Genomic DNA, 25,738 nt, shown 5'->3' with positions numbered 1-25,738 from the left:
CTTATTTTATAAACAGTGCATAATATATTCATTAAAAATTACAACAGTACATAAGAGACTAAAAATTAAAACTCACTGTTGGTGTTGTTGCCCTAAGTATATAAATACTTTGGCTTCTATAAAGAGTTAAATTTTTATTACCTTTAAATATAATTTAAATTTTATTGAAAAATAGATGTCATGTCAACTAAACCAATAAAGAGAGATTGAAATACTTCTTTGATTATATACATATTTAAATGGGTTGTCATATAAATTTATTTTTATGTAAAAAATGAATGAAACTTAATTTGTAGAGAGATTAAAAATTGAAGAAACATACATACATATAAATATTCAAATAGCACTATATAATGTCATTGTATATATATATATATATATATCTTATATAATATGAGAAAGTTTTCTCCTAACTTTGCATAACACGACAACATTTGGCAGCATATATTTTCGACACCTGTCTTCACTTCTTAATTAGTAAATTCTTTTAATTCATTTTTCTCAAAAGTACATACATTATTTTTCATATTCACTAAATTTAAATGATATTTTTGTACCAAAATATGTATTGACATTTATGCAATGTCTTTTTAGTTATTATATATAGATATCATTTATCAATATTTTATATAATTACCATAACATTATAATTTTCCAAATAATTAATTAAATATTAATATTATAATTTTAGACAAAAAAATTTCTGATAAAAGATTAAATATTAATATCATAATTTTGAAAAATATAATGTGATGGTTATTAAATTCTTTACTAATTTCAAGCAATAAAAATATTATAATATTATAATAATTATTTGTTGACAAAAAAAAAAGTTTGTTTCACAGTTTTTGTGCCAATAGATCAAATCAATTTATTCTAAAATAATTTCAAGATATAAAACAATAGGATTCTTTATTTTTTTTTACAGTAATCATTAACACAATTTATATAGTTCAAAATAAATTATTTAAAGTTTATTATATTATAGAAATTATAAAATTCAACAAAAAAAATGAAATTGAATTTAAATATTCAAATTTTGACCGTTACTCAGTAAATTTTTTAATTCATTAGATATTATTTTTAAAGAATAATATCACTAAACCTTGAATATTTTATAGATTAAACAATTTATATTTGTTTTTAAAAATTCAACTTATGGTATATCCGGAAATAAAACTTTTTTTTAATTATAAGAAATAATATGATAATTTATTTTTTTGACAAAATAGACTCATATATAAAAATGAGAGGTGAAGTATAATGATAATTAACAAATTAATATGTTAAGTTAGATATCAAAAGATTTTATTTGATGAATAATTTAATAACAGAAATTAATATGGTAAATTAGATGATATCAAATGATTATTTAGAATATTCTCTTTAAGATTTTCGGAAACAACGTACTCTAGTAATAAAATCTTCCGAAAATAAATTAAGATTGCACCCACTATTTAACTTGTAACCAATTAATCTATCAATTAATTTACAACATATTTGTAACCAACTTATTAAAATTATATAGTCTACAAAATAATGTTGTGTACTTCCGTTTTATTATAAAGGGATATACAAATTCTAAAATATTAGAAAATTAAGAAAACTAAAATGTACGAAAGTAGTAGTATATTTATCATATCGTACCAGTATATAAAATGAGTAGACCTCTTATAAATGCGATAATACATTATATTAAAAATTTGTGTTAGGTTTCAAACCTAAAAAGTTGACATAAGAAAAAAATTAGAATTTCAATTGTATAAAAATTGTTATAAAACATATTATTGTAATTATAAACAATGTGTGATAGGGTTATGAAGTGGGTAAATACTTCATCGATCTGCATGAAGGTGTTAAGAGTCTTCAAAGTGAAGAATTTATTTATTAAATTGGAAAGTATTCAACTAGTAAATACATTAATATAACCTGTTGAAGCTCATTATCTTTTAGTGTCATTTGACCCACATATCAGTTCTCCATTTACCATATTCCTACTATTTTTACTCTGGTTCTAATAACATAGCTAAAGCATCTTCAACTGGAATCGTAGAATTTTTTTTGGTTGTTCAAAAATGCTACTTTATTTGAATAATAATAAATCATTAAAAGGTTGACCAAAAAAAATATGACAAATTTTGAGTTTAATTTGTAATTTTGTTTTAAGTTTATTTTTGTAATATATTATAAAATCAACACAACCACTGTATCTGTGATACGTAAATAAAATGTCATAATGAACTAATAATAGATACTATAAATAATTTTTATTATAAAATTAAATAGGTAAGAATTAAGATCATGCATGGGTCATACTCATATCTAATAATTACTTTGTTCTATGGAGTTATTTCATTTTCCGTTTAAGTACTACTACTATCCGTAAAAGACTGAATAATCTGATTTAGCCTTTTGTTTATGAGTCGGATAAGTCTGTGACCTTTGTTCTGTGACCTTTGTTCTGTGACCTTTGTTAAGGTTCCTTGGAATCCAACCAGGCATGTGATCCTCTGAATAGATCTTCATCACCATTGTTACCAACAAGCTACTCACAAAGTTCATCATATGCATAGCACTCCTGAAGATCTTTAGTCCATCTGGTGTCTGTGCGCTGAAGAACTCGAGCTCGATACCCATAGTCATGATGGTCATGTTCCAAAGAGAAAACATGGGATATTAATTGTCGTGCTTTTCTTCGATACGAGTTTTGGTTATAGCTTCTGTGTCCACACATTTATCTTAGCTTCTTAGGTAATAAGACAAGTTTCGATCAATTCTAAACCCTTGTTATGTTTGTCTGAGTCTTGGAATTTCAAAATTCTACCTTATATGTTCATTCTTAGATCAAAAACCTGCTTATCCCAGCTATTTTACAGTAGCATACGTGAACATCAATAAAATAGGCAAATACGGAAGCAGATGAATGCTAAAACTAAAAGCGTTCGAGAAAGTTCCAATCCTTGAGATTGTTTAAAGGATCCAAGGAAATCTGGTGATGTTTTTTTTTTTTTGTTTATAAAAAGTGTACAAACAGACAGCTAAGGTTTTGATGTTCTTAGCTTATGATTCCTTTTTTCTGAATCTTTCTTCCTTTGCTTTCATTAGCTTTGTCCAGAGGTGGAAGCTGAAACTTCTGCGCTGCATACAGGGCAAACCTGCAGAAGATTGTGTCAGTTTCAGTTTGTTAACGGAGTTCCGAAAGCTCCTTCCAACATGAATGTTGACAAGAGAATCATCCAATTTCTAAAATTGCCAGTTTGTAAGCTAAGAAATTCTTCTTCCTAGAAGTGATGGAAACTGATAAGATGATTTACCATAGTATAGATAGATAGTCTTCCTAGGGAATTAACAAGTTCAAATTTCTGCTTATTAACAACAAAACCCTCAATTTCGAAGATGCTGATGAACACAATCGCCAAACGCATAAATGCAATCCATAAACCCAACAAGCATGAGATAGTCTGTACTGACCACAACGTTCCCTATTATGAGCAGATAATATTTTTGGGAATATCATGTGTTGTGTTCCTGTTTTTTCTAACGTGAATATATATCCATAACAAAAAGGGCATCTGTCGAGTGATAAAAACAGACAACAGACTCCCTGATTGTGCTTATCAGGTTCCTCATAGCTGACTACCATAACTATATACTTAGCTTCTATACAGGGTTTTTTTTTTTTTTTTTTTTTTTTTTTTTTGTCAAAAGCTTCTATACAGGGTTATGTTTCATAATAGACATACCTTGTTTATCTTCAACCAATTGTTTATGCACTCCGAGTGGTAAGAATGTTTGCATGGGAGCAGTATCAGGTCATCATCATCCTCATAGTCTAAACGACATATAACACATCTGCATCAAGTATCGGAAAAATTAGTTATCTAGGTACATGCACAAAATTCTCAATGGTTTACTTAATTGGTTACAAAAAAAGGCCTTACGACTCATTGGTTCCGTTCTGATTGTCCCCATCTTTATATCTTTTTGAAGGCAAAGATGCAATTGTATCAGCAGACAATCCTCTACTTTCGGTTCCCACAATGTCGCCAAGTGCAAGCAACTCCTGCAAACATTAGAGAGTATAATTATAAGCCAACAGATGTGTTCAGTATCTGAATTATGCCATATTGAAAATTGAAATGCATGACGGATCTTAAAACTAGATTCTAACAAGTTTAACAGTAGTAGTATTCACATTAAACTTCAAACCATTAACAAAATTATGAGAGAGACCGAGAATCCAAAACGAATAGAATACCACAAATGCTTTCATACCTCATATGAAAGCTCATCAGGATCCATCTCATCCCAGGCATCCTGCAAAAATTAATGATACAGAACATGAGTGGAAGCAGGCTCAAGTCACATCAATGGACCCTTAGATTCTATGATTCTAATTTTTAGTTGTTTTTTCCCACAAAATGGACTAGCCTCTATCAAAGTTCAGGTCCATGCTTCAAGGTGTGAGCATAACCATCTCCAATATCAGTGCCCAGTTAACGTTAGCAGATTACAATTGATTCAATTACCCTCTCGTGAATGCAATTTAACATTTTAACATACAGTTACGCAAAATTCTAGCAGCATATAGTTAGGTATGACCTAGTACCAAATACCAAACAATTTCAATTGAGTAAGACTAAATAAAATTGTCCATGGCACAATTCCAGTGACTGGCTCAACTAAAAACAATAATTACCCCATACACAAGGAGGATTATCTAACTGGGCCTCCGAACTAAAAAGGTAACACTATGGACTAATGCCATCACAGAAGGATAGTAGATAGATGGAACCATGTAAGATGTATAACTAGATAAACTTTATCACTGCGGGTTCAATGTCACGACTATGTCATTTGGTCACTATATGACTAAATAAAAAAGAAGTTGGACAGTAGATCTTTTCACATACTGGGGGAAAAAGTTCATATTCTCAAGAAGAAAAATTGAAAAAACAGCTCAAGAAAAAAAAAAAAAAAGGATTTGATGTAGTGTAAGGAGCCTACCTGAGAAGTATGACTCTCATCCTCTAGAACTTCAACCCCTGCAACCAATAACAGTTAGCATAATCCCAAATTCATGTTAAAACACCCATCAAAAAGAACAAGGTTAACTTACGATTTGCTAACCCAGATAAGGCAGACAATCTAGCTGCCATATCCCTTTCTTCAGCATCTTGAAGAGCTCTAGCATAGGCCTCATCATCTGAATAAGCAACTTCTTCGATGTCAGAGTTGCCATCATCTTCTTGATCATTTTCATTGGCGTGAACATCTGGCGCATCTTCCTGAGGATCGTTATCTGTCTCATATTCGTCTTCATCGTCATCCTCATTCTCGGGGTCATCAAACTCATCCTCATCGTATACATAGCTTCCAGTTTCCCAGCTCCCATAGTCACTAATTTCACTATTCATAGTCAGCATCATATACGCCCGCTCCTGAAACCCGAACAACAGTATTCAATAAAACTCCCAATTCTACAGAAAGCCCTAACAGCATTCGAATAACCTAAAAATGATGGGGGAAGAAAGAAAGAAAGAGCCACCTGTTCTTGGAGTGTGCGAGCAAGAGCAAGATCCGCATCAATTTGATTTAGATTAGTGAACGGAACTCTAGCGGAAGAAGATCGAGGAGGTAGCTCAGCCACCAAATTCGATCCGTTCTCTTCCACCGTCACCGCCACCGCCACTGCCGTCTCTCCGTCCCCTTGCTCTCCTCTCTCGCTATTACCACCACTTCCGGCGTCTGAGACAACACCGGTCTGGCGATTCTCAATCGGTAACCGGACCTCAGTCTCGTTGATCTTGGTGGCTTGCTCGGCGGTGACGACGACGTTGCTGACGTGGCCGTTGTCGTTCTCCATGGGCATGATTAGAAACCTAGCTAGGGTTCGTCGAATCTCAGAATTCGGGAGATGGATTCGATGAGGATATATGGGAATCGAAAGGGAATTATTCAGGAATCTGAGAAAACGATGACACGACCGAGAAAGGGAAATAGTTCTTCTCTTCTCTTTTAGCTGAGATTTCAAATTTTGAAAATATTTTTTGCAATCTTCTTCGAAATCACACCCTTTTAATTTTTGTTTCTTTCTAAACACACCGACTACTATATATTTATTACTATTTACACCTCCACCTTTTTAATGTTCGTCAATGTCACTAGGTAGTATGTGTTAATCCAAAAACCATGAACGAATATATTTGTATTGTAACCCCTACAATAATCTACATAAACCGAAAACTATATTATCTTATGCATCCAAATAATTTTGTCTTGTAAACAAATGAGAGAAATAGATTCGATTGTCGATAAAAAGGTTAAAATATTTGGACTGAAAAAAGTTTCTGTTATTCAATTATGTTGTGTGTTACTTATTATTAGTTACTGCAAACGTTTTGATAAAAAAAAAAAACTAAGAATATACAGTAGATGTAAAATTTTCAGGTAAATATGTTTGTGAGCAAAGACCGAAGTGATAGTCTTTACCAAAAAAAAAAAAGACCAAAGTGATAGTATGTGTCAATGTGTGGAAGGGCCGAAACGCCACAATTTTTTCGCTGAAACGTGCAAGTAAACAAAACCTTGTTGCTTGATAAAAATATTTATTTTATTTTTGAAGGTTAATTCATCATATTTTTTTATTAATTAATATTCCAAATTTATTCATTTTGTCCTCTTTACTTTTTAGGTTATCTTTGTATAATTGTGATATTTTTTTAGTTTTCTTATTAGTCATGTTATTTTAATTTTAGACGGTTTTACACATAATATTAATATAATTTTCAACAATCTATATATACATTTTTGGAAACATTTATGAAATAAATCTTCAAGTTCAAACATATTGATAATCATGCCATTGATATTAAATTTCACAATTATTTTTTACTTTAAATAATATCAAATTCAAAATCTAATTGAAGAAGATTTTTTCTTATTCAAATTTCCAAAAATATCGGACCAACAGCCATTAGCATTAAATATTTTATATTTAATTAATTCATTTTCTAAAAAACTGTACTAAATATTAAACACAATTAATTAACCGTAGACAATAATAACAGCATAAATTTCAGATTAAACTTTTTGATTTAAAAATACTTTACAAAAAAAACACTTCACCATTTTAATCGACTTGTACAATTATAAATACAAAAGTGTTAAATGATATAGAGATAAAACAACAAAAATTACAAAATCAAATTATAATATATTCATATAATTATAAAAATATAATATATTATGTTCGGCAATACTATTATCTCTACATTGTAAATGAAAAAAAAATTATAAAAAAGTATATTTGTTAACTAAATTAAATTTAATGAACAATAAGAATATTTTAACTATATAATACACTACTACATGTTGATAATGAAAGTTATGCACTATATAATAATATATTGATGTAAAACTATAGTAAATTTAAAAAATATAAAATATATTATTTACATATATAGTTAATATAATAAATAAATTTTATATTGTCTTTTTGAAAAAAAAAAAATATAACACGGCGGTGAATATCTAGTTTTTAGCAATCTTATGACATATACCGAGAAAATGAAAACTATACGCTACCGTTTTAGAGTTTCATTTTTGTTTCCTCCTTCACCGCTCATTCACTGATCATTTTTTGTTTTGTTTATCTCTTCTTCGTCCTCCGTCTCCTAATCCCCTCCTCCGCAACACCGCCGTGCTCTTCCTGAAGCTCGTCCGGCGGTAAGATTACGTTCTCCCTCAACTTCTTGGGTAAATTCTTTAAATTTTAAGTCTCTGGCTTCATTAGTTTCTCCCCCTCCCGATAGGTTGCTGCTTAGTTAGCAGAACAGCGATTTTCGATATGAGGAACTTTTTTTTTGGTTTGGCTTCTCTCGTTAGATTCTGTAGCACTCTGTGCTCACAGTTCACAGTTGGTTTGATTGAGAATTAGATTCTTTAATTGCAGAAAGAAATTTATGGTTTGAGAAATTTCACTGCTTTTACAGGATATGATGAGCATTGTCTCAAGTCATCATCACTGTCAACCATCGATAAGACACGAACCATGCTGTATAGGAACAGTTTCTAAGGTTTCTTGTTCGAGATCTTGCGGTCCGTGTTTCTCTGGAAGATTTGCTTTCTCTCATAGCCTCTGCTTGAAGAATACTTGTGGGAAAACTGCTAGGAGAAGGTTTTCTAGAATTTTCAGTACTGTGGATGATGGGATGAATCCGGATAATTCGAATGACGAGGAGAAGGAATCACTCGACGATAAAATCAAAAGGGTATGTAGTAGAAAATTATATGCATTGTTACTCCCGGCCACTTTTTTGCTGTTCTCTATGGTGCAGTCATGACTTGACATTAAGCGTGAACTGATGCGACGGAGATACATAGTTTCTGTGTGCTTCATACAGTAGAATTCTGTTAGATAGTCATTAATACTTTTGGTAAATGAAAGCCTCAAGCTTTCTCGTTCGTGAGATTACTAAGAAATGTAATAGAATGTTGATCAACCTGTCGGTCTTCTTGGCTGGCCCTAACTTCTGCTTGAACCTGGAAAAACTGCGTTGTTAATTCGATTTATTGAATTCCTTTGATGTCATGATATCTTCTCATCTCTGTCATGGCTTAGTGACAGAACGTAGAAAGTAAGCATGCCTTTGTTTAAATTTATTGATTGCTTGATATTCATCTGATCAGTTGGAAACTTTCTTTCTTTCTTTTTGTCTTTAGCAAGCAGATGATATGAATCGGGCAAATCTTGAAAGGATGGTTGGGTCGGATGATTCTGCATTTAACGGCTTAGATCTTGCGACCCTCATCAGACAGAAGTATGGAAGATCTTATGATGTTCAACTCATCAAGAAGGTATGCCTTTCTCTATTCAAGAGTGTTTATGGTTCTGTATCGCATGCTAACGCCATAGCTTAAGACATCTGGATTTATCTGCAAATTATTTAAAGGCGAAGAAAAAAGTTAAGACCTTCGATGCTCTTCTTTTAATTGCAAGATACAGAGCCAGCTTTTGAGAATAGCTGTCCATGATCCGTTTTATATACAGTTTCTTGCTGTGACCTTTATTTTATTGATGTGGAATGGTTTGCCGATTAGAAGCTAAGAACTTCAATCATACTTCTTAGATGTGCTTAATGTAGGAGTTCATGGGGCGGAATCTTCTTGCAACGAATGTCATGTGGAAGTACAGAGAACAGGTAAGAGAATCGTTTGCTGTGTTTTGATCATAAAAGAAGGCGCTAAATGTTATGATCTGATTTCACTATACCAGTGTGATATAAGATACTTATGATCTATGTTTTCAATATAAGATAGACTTTCGTTAGAGAATGTTTGCCAGAAAGATTCATGTGTGTATCCATATTTTGTTGGTATAGTTCTTGCCTTTGAACACCAATACTTATAAGCTAATTCACCGTTCTGTTTTTCTTTCTTTCTTCTTCCTCAACGGGTAGAAGTCTTTTCCTCTAACCGAAGAAGAATATATACTGAGACTTGACGATGTAGCCAACATGTTGAAATGCTGGGGAGCAGTCTCACATATCCGTAACAGCCTAGCGAAGTCGAAGGAGCGACCTCGGATAGGAAAGGTGAGATCAAGTCAAAACAGTAACTTTAAATTAAAGACATGTATATAAGTTAGATCACCTTGGTTGATAAGAGACCAGTTTGATACTTGGAAACCTTAGTTTTAAAATTGACATGAGTGGTTCCTCCTCCTCACGCAGGCTGTCAGTATTTTCATAGACATGGATTCGACAGGGGGACGAGCAAACGAATGGATTTACAAGTAAAAAAGCTGACCGGTTTACAGGGGGGCCAAACCAAAGAAAGCAAAAGGTTTTGTCTCTATGGTTACCTTCGTCAATTCATTTTGGAAGGCTCTTTAGGTGATGGTGATTTGCAGAAACAGAGGTTTTTGCTTTATTTGATGTCCAAAATCAAATATGATATATATATATATATATATATATATACACATGTGTGTATAATAGTTAGACACAAATCTTTACATGAACTCTCTCTTTGTAAAATATATTGAAATGAATCATCTTTGTGAATCTTCCAGTGATTTGTAAAAGCAGCCACATGCTCAATAGCCTCATTTAGTTTTTGCACTTGTGTATCTTTTGCAATTCGGTATCATCAATTTGAATTAATAAGTTCATTTCCAGTTTTCAGTTGGGCATATCATACTTGTCTACTTTTTTTTTTCTTTATTAAGTTGGAGTCTACATTCTACAACCAACATTATGTTGGAACATCGTGATACTTTTTTATACAACACATAGTGATTAATGCTTATCTTCATCATCATTATTATTATCACACTCATCCACCTTCACGTCCTACATCATCATTTAATTTGAGGTTAGTTTTTTTCTTCCTAATAAAAATGAGGAAAAAAGATCATATCATCATTATCATAATTACTATTATTGAATGATGTTGTCACATCACGATACACATCATGACTCACATCATAAACGTATGCTACTTAACTTCATCATAAAAAAAATTCAAAAGCATCCTCTCATCTCATCACCACAACCACTAACAAGTAAAACATCTTCATCATCTCTTTACCATCCCCATACATCCTCATCATCATCATCATCAATTCATCACCCACCCCTATTTCTTATTTTAATCAATATGTAGGCCATTAAACTCTTGATACTAAAAAAGATTTGTACATTTTGATCAAGAAAAACAAATTCACGCAATTTGCAATTTTTTACAAAACATAAAATCATGTGTAGTGAGTACTGAGTAGTGACAATTCTCCTGTCTATATCGCATGCTTTTTTTTTTTTTTAATTGTCGTTGAGTCATGTGAAGTAATAATTTTTTTTTTAAATGATAACTTTATTTAAATAATTTTAATTCATGATTCTACTATTTTATACCTTTTTAGTTTTTATTATTCTGTCACCAGGTATAAAAATTCGTCTACACTTCAATGAAAAGCCAACAAAAAATACTAAAATAAAATCATTTCCAATTCGAAAATGTTAGTTTGACCAAAAAGGTAAAATAACAAAGCCTTTCTTTCGCTTTTTATTACCTTGTCAAAACTCAAAAACCAGAGAGAGTCTACTCATCTTCACAACCACAATTCTCCGGCGAATCCAACGTTCCCGGCAAAAAATCTCCACTCTATCGACGGCGATATATCCAACGACGGCGTTTCACGGTTGCAATTTTTAAACCAAGATACTCATCTTTCAACCCAATTCGGACCAGTAACGACGATTCCGTACAGTAAAAATCACAATTCGTCTCTGTAACAGCGATCTCCACGACTTCAACGAGACACCTCACTCTTCCAATTCCGTTTTCCCGACGCCGGAAGCTGAATCGTAATCGGGGAAAACCCTAGAGACGTATGGTTGATTGGAGTGGCGATGCACCCGCGGCAGGGCTCGTCTCCGATTACGCCTTGTAGCTTTAACGCCGCCGTTTCAATTGCTTCTGATGTTCCTACTGGTTTAACCAAGTCTCCTTTGTCACACGCGATCCCAGTTTCGCCGATTTCTGCTGCTTACCCTTCCGGTGATCCTATGCTGATGTCGTCGTCGTCGTCTAGGACTGCTCTCGCTAGGGTTCGGTTATCTGATATTTTGCCTTATGAAGGAGCTCCTTCTCCGGCTTATGCGAAAGCCGTCGAGGCTTTGTCTGTGTCTTTGATGAGGTATAATGCTTCTGTGATCGAACTAGGGAGTGAAGACACAGCACTGATGCGATGTGGCCTTGAAGCTGCTCGTTTGTATTTTAGAACTAGAAGCCTTAATGTTTCTGGTAAAGGCAATCGTGGCCTCTCTATGTATAGAGCTGGAAGGTTAGCTCTTGATCTTGCTTTTGTATTGAACAATTGGTTTGATTGTAGTACTCTTCATTGCTTGTGCTTGAGATTCTGGAAATTTAGAAAGTCTGACATGTAGTGTTATCTGTTTTTGATCTGTATGATGTGTAGTGTGACTGATTTTGGTCTTGTCAATAGGTCTGTTGAGGATTTAGATTCTTCGCCACCATGCATGGCTGAGATTTTCCGGTGCTTGGGTAAAGTAGCACGAGCTGCTTTGTCTGCAATAGCAAGGCATCTACGTCTAAGAAGCGAGTAGGATGGTTATGATGCTTATTCTCTGGTTTTACTACTACTTGTTTTGCCTTTTTAGTTTTATTAAACTCGTATCTCTTTCTGTTTTCTTTTCTTTTTGCAGTGTTTTTAACCATATGCTCGACGACTTTCCACTAGCTCCGAACGAGGTTTCCTCCTCGGTGCTACTGGCTTCCTATGCTTATGCCTCAGTCCAAAATGGAAAACATGCTTCTGGAGGTGGGAGCCTATCTACTAATATTGAAGTTGAAAAGGGTTTGTTAACACTGTTCTGCTCAGATGGCTCTGGCATTCAGGTCACCTCTTTGAACTTTCATTGTGTAGAAGGTTTACATAAGTACTTTTATTCTAGCGTAGAACTTGAACGTCTCATTTTTGTAATCCTGTGAGCGACAACATAGTTATGGAAGAATACTGTCATATTAGTTAGACATGATCAGTCATAGTCCTGAGTTTCCATTTTGCTTGATTGGTTACACTGTTCCGTTTATATAAAGTACATTTGGCTTCTATTTTTTGTTCCTTCTGAAATTTCTTCTATCCTTAGGTATGTGACCCAAATGGTCGTTGGTACACAGCAGATAATGGAGGTGGGGTGAGTGATCTCTTACTGATTACTGGCAAAGCGCTTAGTCATGCTACTGCAGGTCTCCGTCCAGCTGCCTCTTACAGAACTACTACCGACCATTTGTCTGGTACTGACACTCGTGGAAGGTATGTTTTTGAAGACGAAATAAGCTTTTCCTAAACAGCTTTATGACAGCTTTTCCTTAACAAACCTTATGACATGAATGCATGCTTACATATTTGATTAAAACTTGCAGGGCATCATTAGCTTTTAGGCTTATGCCGAAAAGTAATGCTATATTAGATTGTTCCCCAATAGAAGCAGCCGGCCATGTAATTCCTCAAAGCTATGTGCCAGTATCTGTTAGTCAGTTTATGGATAACCTCTTAGCCGAGAATGACACTCCAGTTAATCCGCCTGTGAAAACCAGTGTAAGCTCACTCTTTATTACAGTAGTAACAGTAGCTGGCTAGATTGTAGAAGTTCATTTAATCGTATAAAACTTTGATTCTGTGAAGTTCTATGCCAACAGTACCCAAATCTGTCTTTTTTTCTGGACATTTTGAGCAGAAAAACGATTTTAAAATGTCATTTTTTCCGTCATATTCTTTTAGATCATGCACTTTTGTAGTTTAGATATCTCAGTCGAGATTCTAATTAGTGGATGTGCAACTTATATCACTTTTTTCGAGGATCTCACATCATTTGGATCTGTTTTTTTTCATTGGCACTACCTCATACTATAATGATAGAAGTTTCTCTGTTTGATGTTAACTGCTCAGAGCACAAGGTCTTATGTCAAGAGATCTTCTTCTGAATTGTTGATGTCAGGTTCCGCGGGATGATGTTTGCAAAGAGCCTTCCTTAAGAAGTGTTCTATCGGATCCAATCTCGTGAGTATCATTTTTCCCTTAGTGTATAACTTATTTATGACGAACAAATCTCCTCTCTTATTATTGTTACTTTGAATGAATTGCTAATCTCTGTTAATCTGATCACGTAAAAATGACCCTAGCTAGGTTTTCTTGAGTGCTGGCAACTGACAAGCCCTTTTTCCAAACTTATCCTCAAGTATTTTCTATTCTAATTTAGCAAGTAGTCCAAAATTAATCATGCGTGCCAGATTGTAGACATACACTGAAGACATGATTTGGTTATCTTTTGTTCCTAGCTCCATGAGCTGTATAAAATGTTCAATTATTTTCCACCTTTTTGTTCCGTTGATGTAATTTTGTGAAGGCAGTACAGTGAAAACAACGTTCTAACTTGTCTATTGCAAACTCTTTGATGTTAGTGGTGCTTTTCTTGAAGATGCAATGGTGGTCTCTTGTGGACATTCATTCGGTGGCCTTATGCTTAGAAGAGTCCTTGAAATGGTTGGTACTAGTTTCCTTTGATTGTATTAATATGCTAGTCTCATGTGATAGTTCTTTCTATATACCAAGCATATTTAATAACCACAGTTATCTTATGCACAGTCTAGATGTACGCTCTGCAATGCAGAAATCGAGCCTGGGTCTCTGGTTCCTAACCATGGTAATTCCTATAAAGTTCATTCTCTTAGTATATGTGTTCCTCAATATATAAATTGATCTACGATAGTCTTTTGGGGTTTCACGTCAATAAACAGTCTTAACCGTATTCCTTTTCTAATGTCAAACACATAGCACTTAGAGCTGCCGCTTCAGCTATAAAGCAACAGGATGATAAAAGACTTTTCCACAACGCAGCCATGAGGAGGCGTAGAAAAGAAATGAGTGATCAAATGGATGTGGTGAGATGATTTGACACTCCTCTATTTAACTAATTGCTTTTGTGGTTTCCTATTACATAGTTACTATCTTCAAACTTATCAGCATGCATCATCATCTGTTTTCTGGTTAGCTTAAGCTTATGTTGTTGATGAACCTCTGATAAAAGTTACTACGTGATGCCAAATTTCTTCTTGCAGGAAAATGGAGATCCAGCTACGGATGACGGAGTGCATCGAGTGGTGCATTATCCATTTTCTGTAAATGAAAAAGTGCTCATTAAGGTAGGCCATTGTTTTCTATCTAGGATTCTGATGCATAAATTTCTTCCATCATATAATTTGGTTCTTGCGTGTTATGGAACGCATTTTCAATTGCAGGGCAACCGGAGAACCCCGGAAAAGTTTGTTGGAAAAGAAGCAATCGTGACATCTCAATGTCTCAATGGCTGGTAACTATTACTCTATGATCTATAAGATCTGAAAGAAAACTATGCTTGATAGGTGACGCTCGAGTTATTACTCTCAAACTAATCCATTTCATTTGTTTTACAATAACAGGTATCTATTAAAGATTGTTGAAAGCGGAGACAATGTGCGGCTGCAGTACCGATCCCTAAAAAAGTTGGTGAACGATGACAGAGGAGGAGGCCTACAGGTACAACCTGTTGAGAGCAATAGCTTGTAGTATGTATTCATATTCAACCCTTTTCTTTTCTTCTTATTCTGCATTTCTAGAGAGAAAAGAAAAGATAATGTGGTTTGGGGTTTGAGATTCTGCATAAACTTAAATCGTTTGGTTAGGACAAAAAAGTAGCGGAAGACTATTGGAAAGTGGAAACTATATGAGCCTCCCAAGTATTAGAGGTTATGTACAGAACAAATATTAGAAAAGAAAAACAACTGTGTTACTCTTGTTGGTATGCGTTTGCTACAAAGCAAATTTGCTTTCCGATACAGGATTTCCCATTTTACTAAGTAACAAAAAGTTTCCATTTTTTTATATGTAAATCTGTATTCAATCAAGTTGATACATCTAAACTCTTTCGTTACGACGGCTTATTGGTTTGGGACAACGCTAGACTCGTGGTTTGGAACCAGTATATGGGAATAACCATGTGTGGATCAACCTAGAACTTGACAGACTAGCAAGTGTGATCTTGGATACAAAAAGAACTGTAACCACATGTCTCGAAGATTTTCGATGAGTATGACTCTTATATATGTAATAAATCGAATCGTGGAGTTCAAAACGGGTAACGTCATTAGAGAAAATGGAAGTGAATCTTGGAGTTAATTATGTTGAGAATGTCTGTATGGTCGCCCACATGTGTGCAATTAGTTGTATGTTGAGAGTTAATTTAGCAAATCAACGAGTCTTGTACTATCGGTCAAAAGGTATCAACGAGATCCCTTCTACGTTTCTTGCATTATCCCCTTTTCATTCTTTTATTCTCTTTTCTTCTCTTTTATCATGCAATGATTGGAGTTTTGCTAACCAAAAGCTGAGGATCGCAACCCATTGTTCTAAAACATAAGTTTTTTAGTCTCTAGCACCAAACTAAATTATTTGGATACATTGATATAACTAGAGAAAACAAGCTTTGAGGCAAGTTCAACGGTAAAATTAATCACTTAGGTGACTAGCTAGATGAGTAACCATGACTATGACTTGTGATTTAAAATTGTTCAGTTGGTAATCCTGAGGTTATTAAAAACCTTGTATGAAGGGGTTTTGGGATATGTTTATGGTTTAAATTACAAGGTTATAGTTAACTAAAAGATAGTGAGCTTTAATTAGGTCCATAATTTTCTTGAGTCAAAGACCCGAACAATCGAACATGTTAAATATTAGTTATATCTCCAATATCAAGGTCTCGAATCGTGGCTGTAAATGGTTATCCTTTAAATGAATGGAATGAAAATAGTTTGATGAAAAAAAAAATGAATAGCTTTCATCTTGTTCATCTCCATTAGAGTCGATGAAATTTGTTTTCATATTTTTCGCTTTCACCGCATTAAAAATGAAAGAGATAAATAATCGATTTTACATTTTTAAGAATCTATTTTTCATCTAAAAATGACATCCATTTGCAGACCTTGAAGTGTAAATTATGACCTTGAATTTCATACGAAATTAGATTCAATTTATTTATCTATATAAGATCGAGGATAAGAAATCATAATATATATCTTTTTAATTTGAAAGTTATTAAAAAGAAGGAAAAACATTTAGTGGGAAAATGGTTTTAAATCCCTAATTTATAATTATTTATCTATAGCGGCGGCAGTCTCTAAACTACGGTTCCTTCAACTTCTCTAGGAGCAGTTATAGGGATCCACTAAGACAGTCATAGGGATCCACTAACACAACCACATGGTTCACAGAAGTAAATGTGATTGATTATATAGACACGATCGAGTAATGCTAGGGATTTGAATATATAATGATTAGATAACGTATACGAAAAAAGATAAAAATCCTTATCTAACAGCCGCGTATATAAGAGAGTGGAGGGGTACTGGGGGCATTGGGCAGAAAGTTAGAAAAAGCAAAAAAAAAAAAAAAAAAACCCTAAATTCCCATTTGACAACAATGACGATGATGTCTGATCTTTCGCCGGAGTTGGTGGACGAGGTACTGTGTAGGGCTCCGATAACTTCTCTAGGAGCAGTAAGATCCACTCGCAAACAATGGAACGAATCATCCAAAGATCGCCTCTTGTGTAACGCAGAACCAAAGCAGCAGTTCCTGGGGTTTATGGTGATGGACCATAGGTTTTTGTCTATGACATTCAATCTCCAGGGAATACTCGGTGAAGACTTCGTTCGTCCATCTATCAAGGAGATTAACGGAGGTAATTTTGATAACCAAATCGACATCTCTAAAGTGTTTTATTCCGATGGGTTGGTGTTATGCGTCGCAAGGGACAACTCAACTCTCGTGGTTTGGAATCCGTATTCGGGTCAAAACAGGTGGATACATCTGGAAGAACCTTACCATGAAACAGACATGTTTGCTCTCGGTTACGACAAGGACAAGAACCACAAGATCTTGAGGTTGTACGATGATTATTACGAGTACAAAGTTTACAATCTCGAGTCTGGATCATGGGGGGAAACAGATCATCTCCCAGACTGGGATATAGATTCTTACCACCGCGGCGTGGCCTTAAATGGAAATGCTTACTTCTTGACTAAAGAGAAAGGAGTAAAAGCTAAGTATCGTGTTGATTACTTGCTGTGTTTTGACTTTACGACGGAGAAGTTTGGAGATTTTCTTGATGTGCCTTATAAGCATCGTAGGAACTACATTGGGACTCTTTCTTGTGTTGGAAAAGAGAAACTCGCGGTGTTATATCAGAGCTGGGATACACGTGAGATGGAGGTTTGGGTAACAACTAAGATTGAGCCCAATGAGGTGTCGTGGAGCAAGTTTTTTAAAGTTGATATGAAACCACTCATTAGGTTTGGTTTTCAACGTGAAGATGAAGCTGGCAGTTTCTTCATTGACGAAGAGAAGAAACTCGCCGTCGTTTTTAACTTAGACGGGAAATCTGATAAAAGGACCAAGAAGAAACGCTGTTACCACACAGCTTACGTCGTTGGAGAGAAGGGATACTTGAGAAAAGTGGCTCTTGGAGAAGCTGTGGAGGTGGACGGGTATCGTATCCCGCTTATGTGCTGTGGCTCTTATGTTCCAAGTTTAGAGAAGATCAACCAAAATGAAGGAGTGCAAATCAACCAAAATGCTGGACGCAAAACGACGCAAGATAAGAAGAGGAAGAGGAAGAACATAAGGTGAAAGAGAGTACTACTACTCAACAATAATTGTACAATCTTCTTCTTTCTTTTTTTCTTTTTTCTTGCATCTCCTTTTCATTAGTGTTTGTTTGTTTTTGTTATTTCTTTTTGCAATGTCCTTTGAACAAGACTAGTCAAGAACTATTTCGTTTCCGTTTGGTTGAAGCAGTTTTAAATAATCAGAAACTTAGTTCTTTCCTCTTTATCGTCTAATTTCTTACCGGCATAACTAACTGATTTTGATACAAGTATACAACTGGTGTTCGATCTGATTCCATTTGTTTAGGGAAAAGAGATATATATGGTTGACGATCTAACATAGACAACATCAACTAGTATCATTTATACAAAGTGATGTAGTAGATGTAAATTAACTTTAGACTCATTTCATGCAGGCACGAGTTTAATAAAAGTCCTTCTCCACTTGCATTAAATTCTTGGGAAAATGAAGAAATTAATGCAAGTGGATTTACCAGTTTGTGCCTGCATCAAAAAATCTTTATCTTCCCCGTTTTCCCGTTTTCTTACCTGCATCAAAAAAGATAAAGATTTTTTTGATAAAGATCTTTATCTTTCCCGTTTTCCCTCTGCTCTTCATCATAAGAACCTCTCGATCATCTCCATATCTAATGTATGTCAGAAGAAGAGAGGGCCTCTGTTTAGGAATAGGATGAAGTAGATCGATATGCATTTGTGTGACCCCTTTCTTCTCCTTCCTCCTTCAACACAAGGTCTGGATGATTCCTCCAGGCTCCAGTCTCTTACAATGTTCACATGCTGTTCTCCGCTGATAGCCACCACAAAATGCCCTTAAGGTTTCGGCAGGGACTTCAAGCAGTTTCACTGACAGAGTCCTTGCTGACTGTTACACCGGGTTTTGCCTCCTATGTATAGTGCTGAAACTATCGTTAATCAATGAATACTAAAAAAAAAGCTCTAGTAAACTCATAGTAATTTATTTAGCAAAAAAAACTCATAGTAATATTCTAAGGTGTATCAATCAACGGTAATAAGGCAAGCTTCGACAATCAAAACGGGCAAGTAAATAAGCGTGGGCTACAAGCGAGTTTTGATATCTGGAAGTTTTCAAGGTTTTATATAAGCTTTTGTTGATGTGGTTGTTTGAGTTGTGGAAAGTTAAAAATGCAAATACGGCAGTTTCCATTAGACTAATTTAATGAAACTTCTATATTTTGAAAGGCACTTTGTGGGCAATTAAGACTTGTTTTTAGGTTACGAGAAAGAGCATATAAATAATCGTAAAAAAAAAAAGTGGGCAAGCTTGAAAGTTGTAAACCCTAATTTTCTACTTACTTGAAAACGATGACTATGTTGTCGGATCTTACGCAGGATTTGGTAGAGGAGATATTGTCTAAGGTACCGATAACTTCTCTTGGAGCAGTGAGATGTACTTGCAAAGGATGGAACGCTTTATCCAAAAATCGGATTCTATGTAAAGGAGAACCAAAGCATCAGTTTCTAGGATTCATGATGAAGAAGTATAAGCTTTTTTCAATAAAGTTCGATCAACATGGAGTCCTCTACGAAGATAGTGATGAAGAATTCGTTAAACCATCAATAAAGGAGATAGGTAATTTTATTAATCACGTCAAGATATCTCAAATCTATCACTGCGACGGTTTATTGTTATGTGTCACCATGGATAACTCAAGGCTCGTGATTTGGAACCCGTATCTGGGACAAACCAAGTGGATCCATCTCAAAACAAGAACACGATCCACATATGCCCTAGGATATGACAAGAACAAGAACAAGAACCACAAGATATTGAAGTTTTTCAATAATAACCAGGGCTACTACGAAATTTACGATGTTAAGTCTAGTTCATGGAGGACTTTTACTGTCATTCCCAAATGGGATATTGATTGTGATAAGTTGGGCGAATCGGTAGATGGGAATACGTACTTTTGGACTAGAGAAAGAAGAGTAGCTGAAGGGTATGCATCTGATGACCCTTATTTCTTAATCTGTTTTGATTTTACAGCAGAAATATTTGGAAAATTTCATTTTCTGCCGTTCGGTTCGAGGACTTTTTCTTGTGTTAAAGAAGAGAAACTAGCAGCTTTATATCAACAATGTCATACATCTATGATTGAGGTTTGGATTACCACTAAGATAGTGCCCGATGATGTGTCGTGGACCCTCTTCTTAAGAGTTGACATTAAGCCACTGGTTGGTCTTGATTTTCATTTTTATGAAAATAGCTGTTTCTTCATTGACGTTGAGAAGAAACTCGCCGTGGTTTTTGATTTAGCTGAATCTGACATCTACAAAACGACTAATTCTTACATCATTGGAGATAAGGAATACTTGAAAAAAGTGACTCATGGAAAATTTAAAGCATTCCACGCCCCACTTGTGTGCTCTAGCTGTTATGCTCCAAGTTTAGTGCAAATTGATGACCCAATTGCAAGACGTGAGAGGAACAGGAAGTGGAAGAGCAACATAAAAGAGTGGAAGAGAATGAAAAGGAACAAAACACAACAACGCTAACCGCTACGGGCAAAAGGAAACAAGAAAACTTAGTTATTTTAGGATCGATGATAGCTTAATTATCTTATCATTCGATTTTTTTTTTTTTTAATCTTTTCTTTTGCATTGTTCTTTGAACAAGACTAGCCGATTATTATTTTGTAACTTTTTGATTAAACAGACAGTTTTAGCTGGTTAGAAACTTTATCAAGAGATTTTGAGACAAATTATGGTGTCTCTGATTTCATTTCTTAAACAAAAAAAAGTATCATAAATATGATTGAAGATCAAGCATATCTATGATACAAAGTGATGTAGAAGATGCAAATTAACTTTTAAGACTTTTTTCATTTTATTCAGGCATGAGTAAAAAGTTATTCTCCACCAATTAAAATCAAATCCTTCATTATACCAACTAGGCACAAAAGCATAAATGATATATAGTAGGACATAGGTATCATGCTTTCTTCAACATGAAATAAGCAGAAGAAAACTAAAAAACAATACCTTCAGCAGGAGACCTTTGGCACTTTCAGCTTCCACTGAATGAAGCTCCTTTCTCAGTACTCCAAGTAAGCATCTGTGAGATACATTGCTAATTAAATCTTCACTCAAGTCTTAATCCCCAAGGAAACAACAGTTACCAAATTACTCAAAAAGCAACGATGTAAAAAGGGCTTCAAAGCAACGAATAGCAAACCTGAATCTTCAACATCCAATAAATCAATCTTCAACAATCTCATTCAGCTTCGTCAACACAAAATCCCATAAAAAAAAATTGTGAATTTTTTAGCCATCTATCGAGATACTTAATTAGACCATAAAAATCCCAAATTTATAAAATCTCTCGCAATTATCTTGGATCAGAGTCTCGGAATCGGATTGTTCAGGTTCGTCTCTGTAGTTCCGGTGAATGAAATCGACCTCATTCACGCGGCTGAGAAAACAAAACAAAATAGATGAACAAGCAAACACAAAAACCAAGGACCCGAGAGAGACGGGAAAGAAAGAAAAAAAAAACCTGCGAATCGCTTGGAGATCGAGAGATCCTTCGTGGGTATCTCCTTCCATTAAAGAAAGCTTAAGCCTTGATGATGAATTTTGGCGCGACTGTTGTTCCAACAAGTGAAGAGAGTGTGTGTAGCGGTGAAGTTGAAAGCGCAGAGAAGATTTCAGTTACTGAACGAGGAACATAACCTTCTAAACTCACTCCTAAGTTTATAATTTTATTATACATTAAACCCCAGAATTATATTTTGAGTCAATTAGACCCCAAAAAGTTGGAGTTAACTGCAATTCCGGTTCAATTTATGAAGGTCAAGTGTTAGACCGGTTGGTAACAAATTTATTTTGTTTTATTTGACTACTAGGTGCTCCCCATGCAACGATGCAACGCGTTGGTTGTTGTGTAGTTGGCACTTTGGTCTTTTTCGTTTTTTCTTTTGTATTATTTCGTTTTAATTAGATATATATGGGCTTCGCAGTCATTTGTATTTATACACTATATCTTTATACCATTTCGTTTAGAGGTGTACAATTGTGGCGTTTATTTTTTGGATGTTGTTTTTTGTTTTTGAGGATCCAATCTTATCATTGATATTGTTCCCAATACATTTATTGTATTTTAGATTTTCTAATTAACTGCTTATATAAATCCTTCATACGTTGATGTTGCAATACTAAGTTATTTTTTAAAATAATTATCTTTCGTGTAAGTGATTATGTTTGTATGCCCATGTTTTTGTCTAATTTTATAATTTATAGCGTTAATTTCGTTTATATGAGAATTAATGAGTGACAATTTCATTACATTTAAACAGATAGTGGAGTTAAGCGTTTTTGAATATATGATTTCCAGTAAATTTTGTTACGTTTATATGGCAATAAATTTAGCATATCATGGAGCAAAGCGTTTTTGAATATAGGACATCGAGCGTATGAACAATTCAAGGCAAATAATTATATCGATGGCATCGTGTAATAAAGAGAACTAGATTAGGACCCGTGCTCAGGGTTGAAATTCTTTTTATTTATATTGTAATTTTTATATACAATCTAATTTATGTGATTTATTTTAAAAGTTTTAGTGAATAAAACATTATGCAATAAAATCATCTGCTAAAACTGATGGATCCGTGCTAGAGCACAAATTTCTAATATTTTTACTTAAATCACTATAAATGTGATTGTTTTATTTGTTTTAAACTTATTTTTTTTAGGAAACACTATGCCATTAAATCATATGTTGAATATGACTTATGGAAAGAACGTATATTTTGTATAGATTTTGACCCGTGGTACACCGTGAGTTAAGTTATTTGATAAAAAATAATAATTTGTTTGTTAATTTTTTGTTACAGTATTAATTTAATCAACTTAATTAGATATGTCTATTAATTTAATATTCATATTATTAACAAATAATAAAATGATATTTTACCCGTGTAGCACCGAACTAACAAAATTTTAAATTTATATTAGTATCTACTCAAACACGTCATGTCATATAAACCCGTCGTGTAATATTTTAACTCGCAGTACACCATGAATTGTAATATTCTAATGTGTATAAACATAATAAGCATCATTATAAGTATGATAAAATTATAAGACATGAACCGAAAGATGATACCTTATCAAAAGGTAACGATAGATTATTGATCGGTTTATTTTATAGTATAATTGGAAATCACTCTTAATCCGCGGAAGAGTGACTATTTTTTTAGATTTGTTTGCCTATATAAGGTTAATTAAATATTTTTTGGAGATTTTATTTTATTCTTTCGAATAACTTGTTTTAGAAGATCTTAAATCAAGATTAACTAATGGTTATTTTTTGAGATTTGTTTGCCTATATATGATTAATTAAATATTCTTTGGAGATTTTATTTTATGTTTTCGAATATCCTGTTTTAGAAAATCTTAAATCGAGATTAACTAATGGTTACAACTCATATAACCTATAACCTACCAAATAATTAAATAATTAATTTTATAATTCATATTATATAGTCTACAAAAAAATGTTGTATACTTCCGTTTTATTATATAACTAATTTAAAATATATATTTTTTTCGTGTTTAGGTATATGAATATGAGCGAGGTATTTTTTGTGAGAGGTGATTTGTATTATTTATATTGGCAGTTTTGAAGATTTTGTAGATCAAGATATTAGGAATCACGATTAATTGTTATTATTTGCTTAGATTTTGTTCTTTTTTTATGGTTACCAGTATTTTTTCTGTGGAAAATTAATTTGGAATATTCTGTTTATTGCTTTTGTAATCAACGTGATGTAGCAATTAAATCTTTGAACGATATATTTTGGTGTAAAAGAGAATTAAGATTATCCTCTTAAAATCTTGCGAAAATGAAGAGGTTACAGATTAAGACTTTCAACGTGATGTAACATATATCTAATACAAATTAATATCAATTTTTTTATAACCCATTTGTAACCTTTTATTAAAATTATATAGTCTACAAATTTGAAGTTGTGTACTAATGTTTTATTAAATAGGGGATTGTTGACCCATATTAACCATTACAAGGAAGATGTAGTGTAATTTAGAAGATCGAAGGGGCAATTTAAGAGAGGCAATAAATTTATAACCTCATACATTGTATATATGTGACTATAATTTTAGCTAACTAAAAAATTATGTAATATTTAAATATAATCTTGAACATATATATATATATATATATATATTTTTCTGGGAGGAATGTATGGAATTATTGGATAGAAGTTATTTGAGTTAAATGACCTTTTATGCCTTTAAAGTGTGTTAAATATTAATAAATTTTTATATGTGTCTTGACTTTTTTAAAAAGGAATACCAAGTGTTTCCTTCCAAATATGAAGTGACATAGTATTTTAGTTTTCTTATATGATTGTATGAACTTTAATGTAAAGGTTTTTCAAAGTAATAAGTACACTCAAACTGATTGAATTATAAAGTTTGGAGAAATGTTTATTTCGATTAATTATCTGCTCTTTTAAATATATTAAATAAGTATGTTGTTGTTCCTACAAATAGGACAACATATATTATAGTTTAACCATGGAGTTAAGCAATGGAAATGGAACTTATGATTGCAAGACAAAATGTTTATATACTAGGTATTATCCCGCGGAAAACCGCGGGCTGAACTTTTTTTTGATGAAATTTTGTAATAATTTATTTTGTTATTATTTATAATGGTTTGTGATTTTTTTTTTTGCTTATATAATAATTTTTGTATTTAAAAAATGTTTATTGAAAACCTGTCAATAAAACATTTGCATGTAATGAATAAAATTATTTAAACATTTATGAAATCTTTGTTATAGTTGTGAAGTAAGTAAAAAGATATAACTAACATGTAAATTATCTGTTAGGTTTTTTTAAGTACAAATTAGTTTTGATTCTACGAGATTTTTTTTTTACTTTTCTACAATTTATTTTATTTGATGTTTCCTTTATTTTTGTTTTTTTAATTAGAAATATTTATTTAATTAATTATTTAATCTTAATTAAGTTTTTCTAATGCAATTGAATATAATTTTTTTACACATTTTAAGGTTAGTTTTATATTTGTACTTCCCAATTAATATAGTAGGATATTATGTTACACATTAATCGTTTAAAAATGAATAGAAACATCTAATTTTCAAATAAAGTTGATTTTTTTTGTTAAAACCAACATATGTGAATTTAAATTTAACTAAGCAAATTTTAAAAAATAAATATGAATAGATTAGAAAGGCAAGAAATATAAAAGAAATATTTTATTTTTATATAAATAAAATAAAAATTGAAAACAATGTTAAATATATATAATACTTTCTAAATTAAAATATAGAATCAAACTCTTACAAGTTACAATACATATGAGATATAACAACATTTGATATTGGTGGGAGAGGAGGAGAGAATGATTACTATAAGATGATAATCCAAATTAGATAATGGATGAATCTTTAAAAAATAGAACAATGTAAAATATATATAT

At 33.0% G+C, this 25,738-nt stretch overlaps 4 protein-coding genes, 1 long non-coding RNA gene and 1 pseudogene across 12 annotated transcripts; 4 read left to right on the top strand and 2 right to left on the bottom strand.

Annotated features, from left to right (window-relative positions):
- Window positions 1-2,810: 2,810 nt before the first annotated feature.
- LOC104765865 (E3 ubiquitin ligase BIG BROTHER-related) lies at window positions 2,811-6,286 on the bottom strand. Its single transcript, XM_087488740.1, has 7 exons — window positions 5,549-6,286; window positions 5,120-5,441; window positions 5,008-5,045; window positions 4,276-4,317; window positions 3,942-4,063; window positions 3,744-3,852; window positions 2,811-3,155 (listed from the first exon to the last, which is right to left on the bottom strand). The coding sequence occupies exons 1-7, from the start codon at window positions 5,870-5,872 to the stop codon at window positions 3,102-3,104; spliced, it is 1,011 nt and encodes a 336-aa protein (XP_087344866.1). The 5' UTR covers window positions 5,873-6,286; the 3' UTR covers window positions 2,811-3,101.
- A 1,279-nt stretch (window positions 6,287-7,565) lies between these two features.
- On the top strand, window positions 7,566-10,124 carry LOC104746392 (uncharacterized). Of its 2 annotated transcripts, none has more exons than XM_010467852.3 (6): window positions 7,566-7,728; window positions 7,995-8,273; window positions 8,725-8,859; window positions 9,147-9,203; window positions 9,462-9,596; window positions 9,735-10,124. In XM_010467852.3, the coding sequence occupies exons 2-6, from the start codon at window positions 7,998-8,000 to the stop codon at window positions 9,798-9,800; spliced, it is 669 nt and encodes a 222-aa protein (XP_010466154.2). In that variant the 5' UTR covers window positions 7,566-7,728; window positions 7,995-7,997; the 3' UTR covers window positions 9,801-10,124. The 2 variants fall into 2 exon arrangements, with proteins under 2 accessions (XP_010466154.2, XP_010466155.2); XM_010467853.3 differs by having other exon boundaries at window positions 7,586-7,728; window positions 9,465-9,596.
- A 558-nt stretch (window positions 10,125-10,682) lies between these two features.
- On the top strand, window positions 10,683-15,361 carry LOC104746391 (uncharacterized). 5 transcript variants are annotated; one of them, XM_010467851.3, is made up of 12 exons: window positions 10,683-11,848; window positions 12,011-12,127; window positions 12,231-12,423; window positions 12,675-12,841; window positions 12,952-13,126; window positions 13,527-13,588; window positions 13,990-14,071; window positions 14,174-14,231; window positions 14,363-14,469; window positions 14,647-14,730; window positions 14,827-14,897; window positions 15,007-15,361. In XM_010467851.3, the coding sequence occupies exons 1-12, from the start codon at window positions 11,415-11,417 to the stop codon at window positions 15,131-15,133; spliced, it is 1,677 nt and encodes a 558-aa protein (XP_010466153.1). In that variant the 5' UTR covers window positions 10,683-11,414; the 3' UTR covers window positions 15,134-15,361. The 5 variants fall into 5 exon arrangements, 2 of the variants coding, with proteins under 2 accessions (XP_010466153.1, XP_087345111.1); XR_015582489.1 differs by having other exon boundaries at window positions 10,908-11,848; window positions 14,179-14,231; XR_015582491.1 differs by having other exon boundaries at window positions 10,908-11,848; window positions 13,478-13,588; window positions 14,179-14,231.
- A 1,623-nt stretch (window positions 15,362-16,984) lies between these two features.
- On the top strand, window positions 16,985-18,452 carry LOC104748348 (F-box protein At3g19890-like). The gene has a single exon (XM_010470005.3). The coding sequence runs from the start codon at window positions 17,042-17,044 to the stop codon at window positions 18,248-18,250; it is 1,209 nt and encodes a 402-aa protein (XP_010468307.1). The 5' UTR covers window positions 16,985-17,041; the 3' UTR covers window positions 18,251-18,452.
- Window positions 18,453-18,526: 74 nt separating this feature from the next.
- LOC104746389 (uncharacterized) lies at window positions 18,527-21,944 on the bottom strand. Of its 3 annotated transcripts, none has more exons than XR_760861.3 (4): window positions 21,764-21,934; window positions 21,443-21,679; window positions 21,250-21,322; window positions 18,527-19,145 (listed from the first exon to the last, which is right to left on the bottom strand). It is a non-coding gene; the product is annotated as an uncharacterized LOC104746389 (long non-coding RNA). The 3 variants fall into 3 exon arrangements; XR_760862.3 differs by having other exon boundaries at window positions 18,527-19,133; XR_015581473.1 differs by lacking the exon at window positions 18,527-19,145 and having other exon boundaries at window positions 21,071-21,322; window positions 21,764-21,944.
- Window positions 19,532-20,828, top strand: LOC104746388 (F-box/kelch-repeat protein At4g05080 pseudogene; annotated as a pseudogene).
- Window positions 21,945-25,738: the final 3,794 nt, after the last annotated feature.

This window comes from Camelina sativa, chromosome 15 (assembly GCF_030686135.1).
Source record: "Camelina sativa cultivar CO46 ecotype springtype chromosome 15, ASM3068613v1".
NCBI lineage: Eukaryota > Viridiplantae > Streptophyta > Magnoliopsida > Brassicales > Brassicaceae > Camelina > Camelina sativa.
This window is presented reverse-complemented; position numbering and strand designations above follow the sequence as displayed.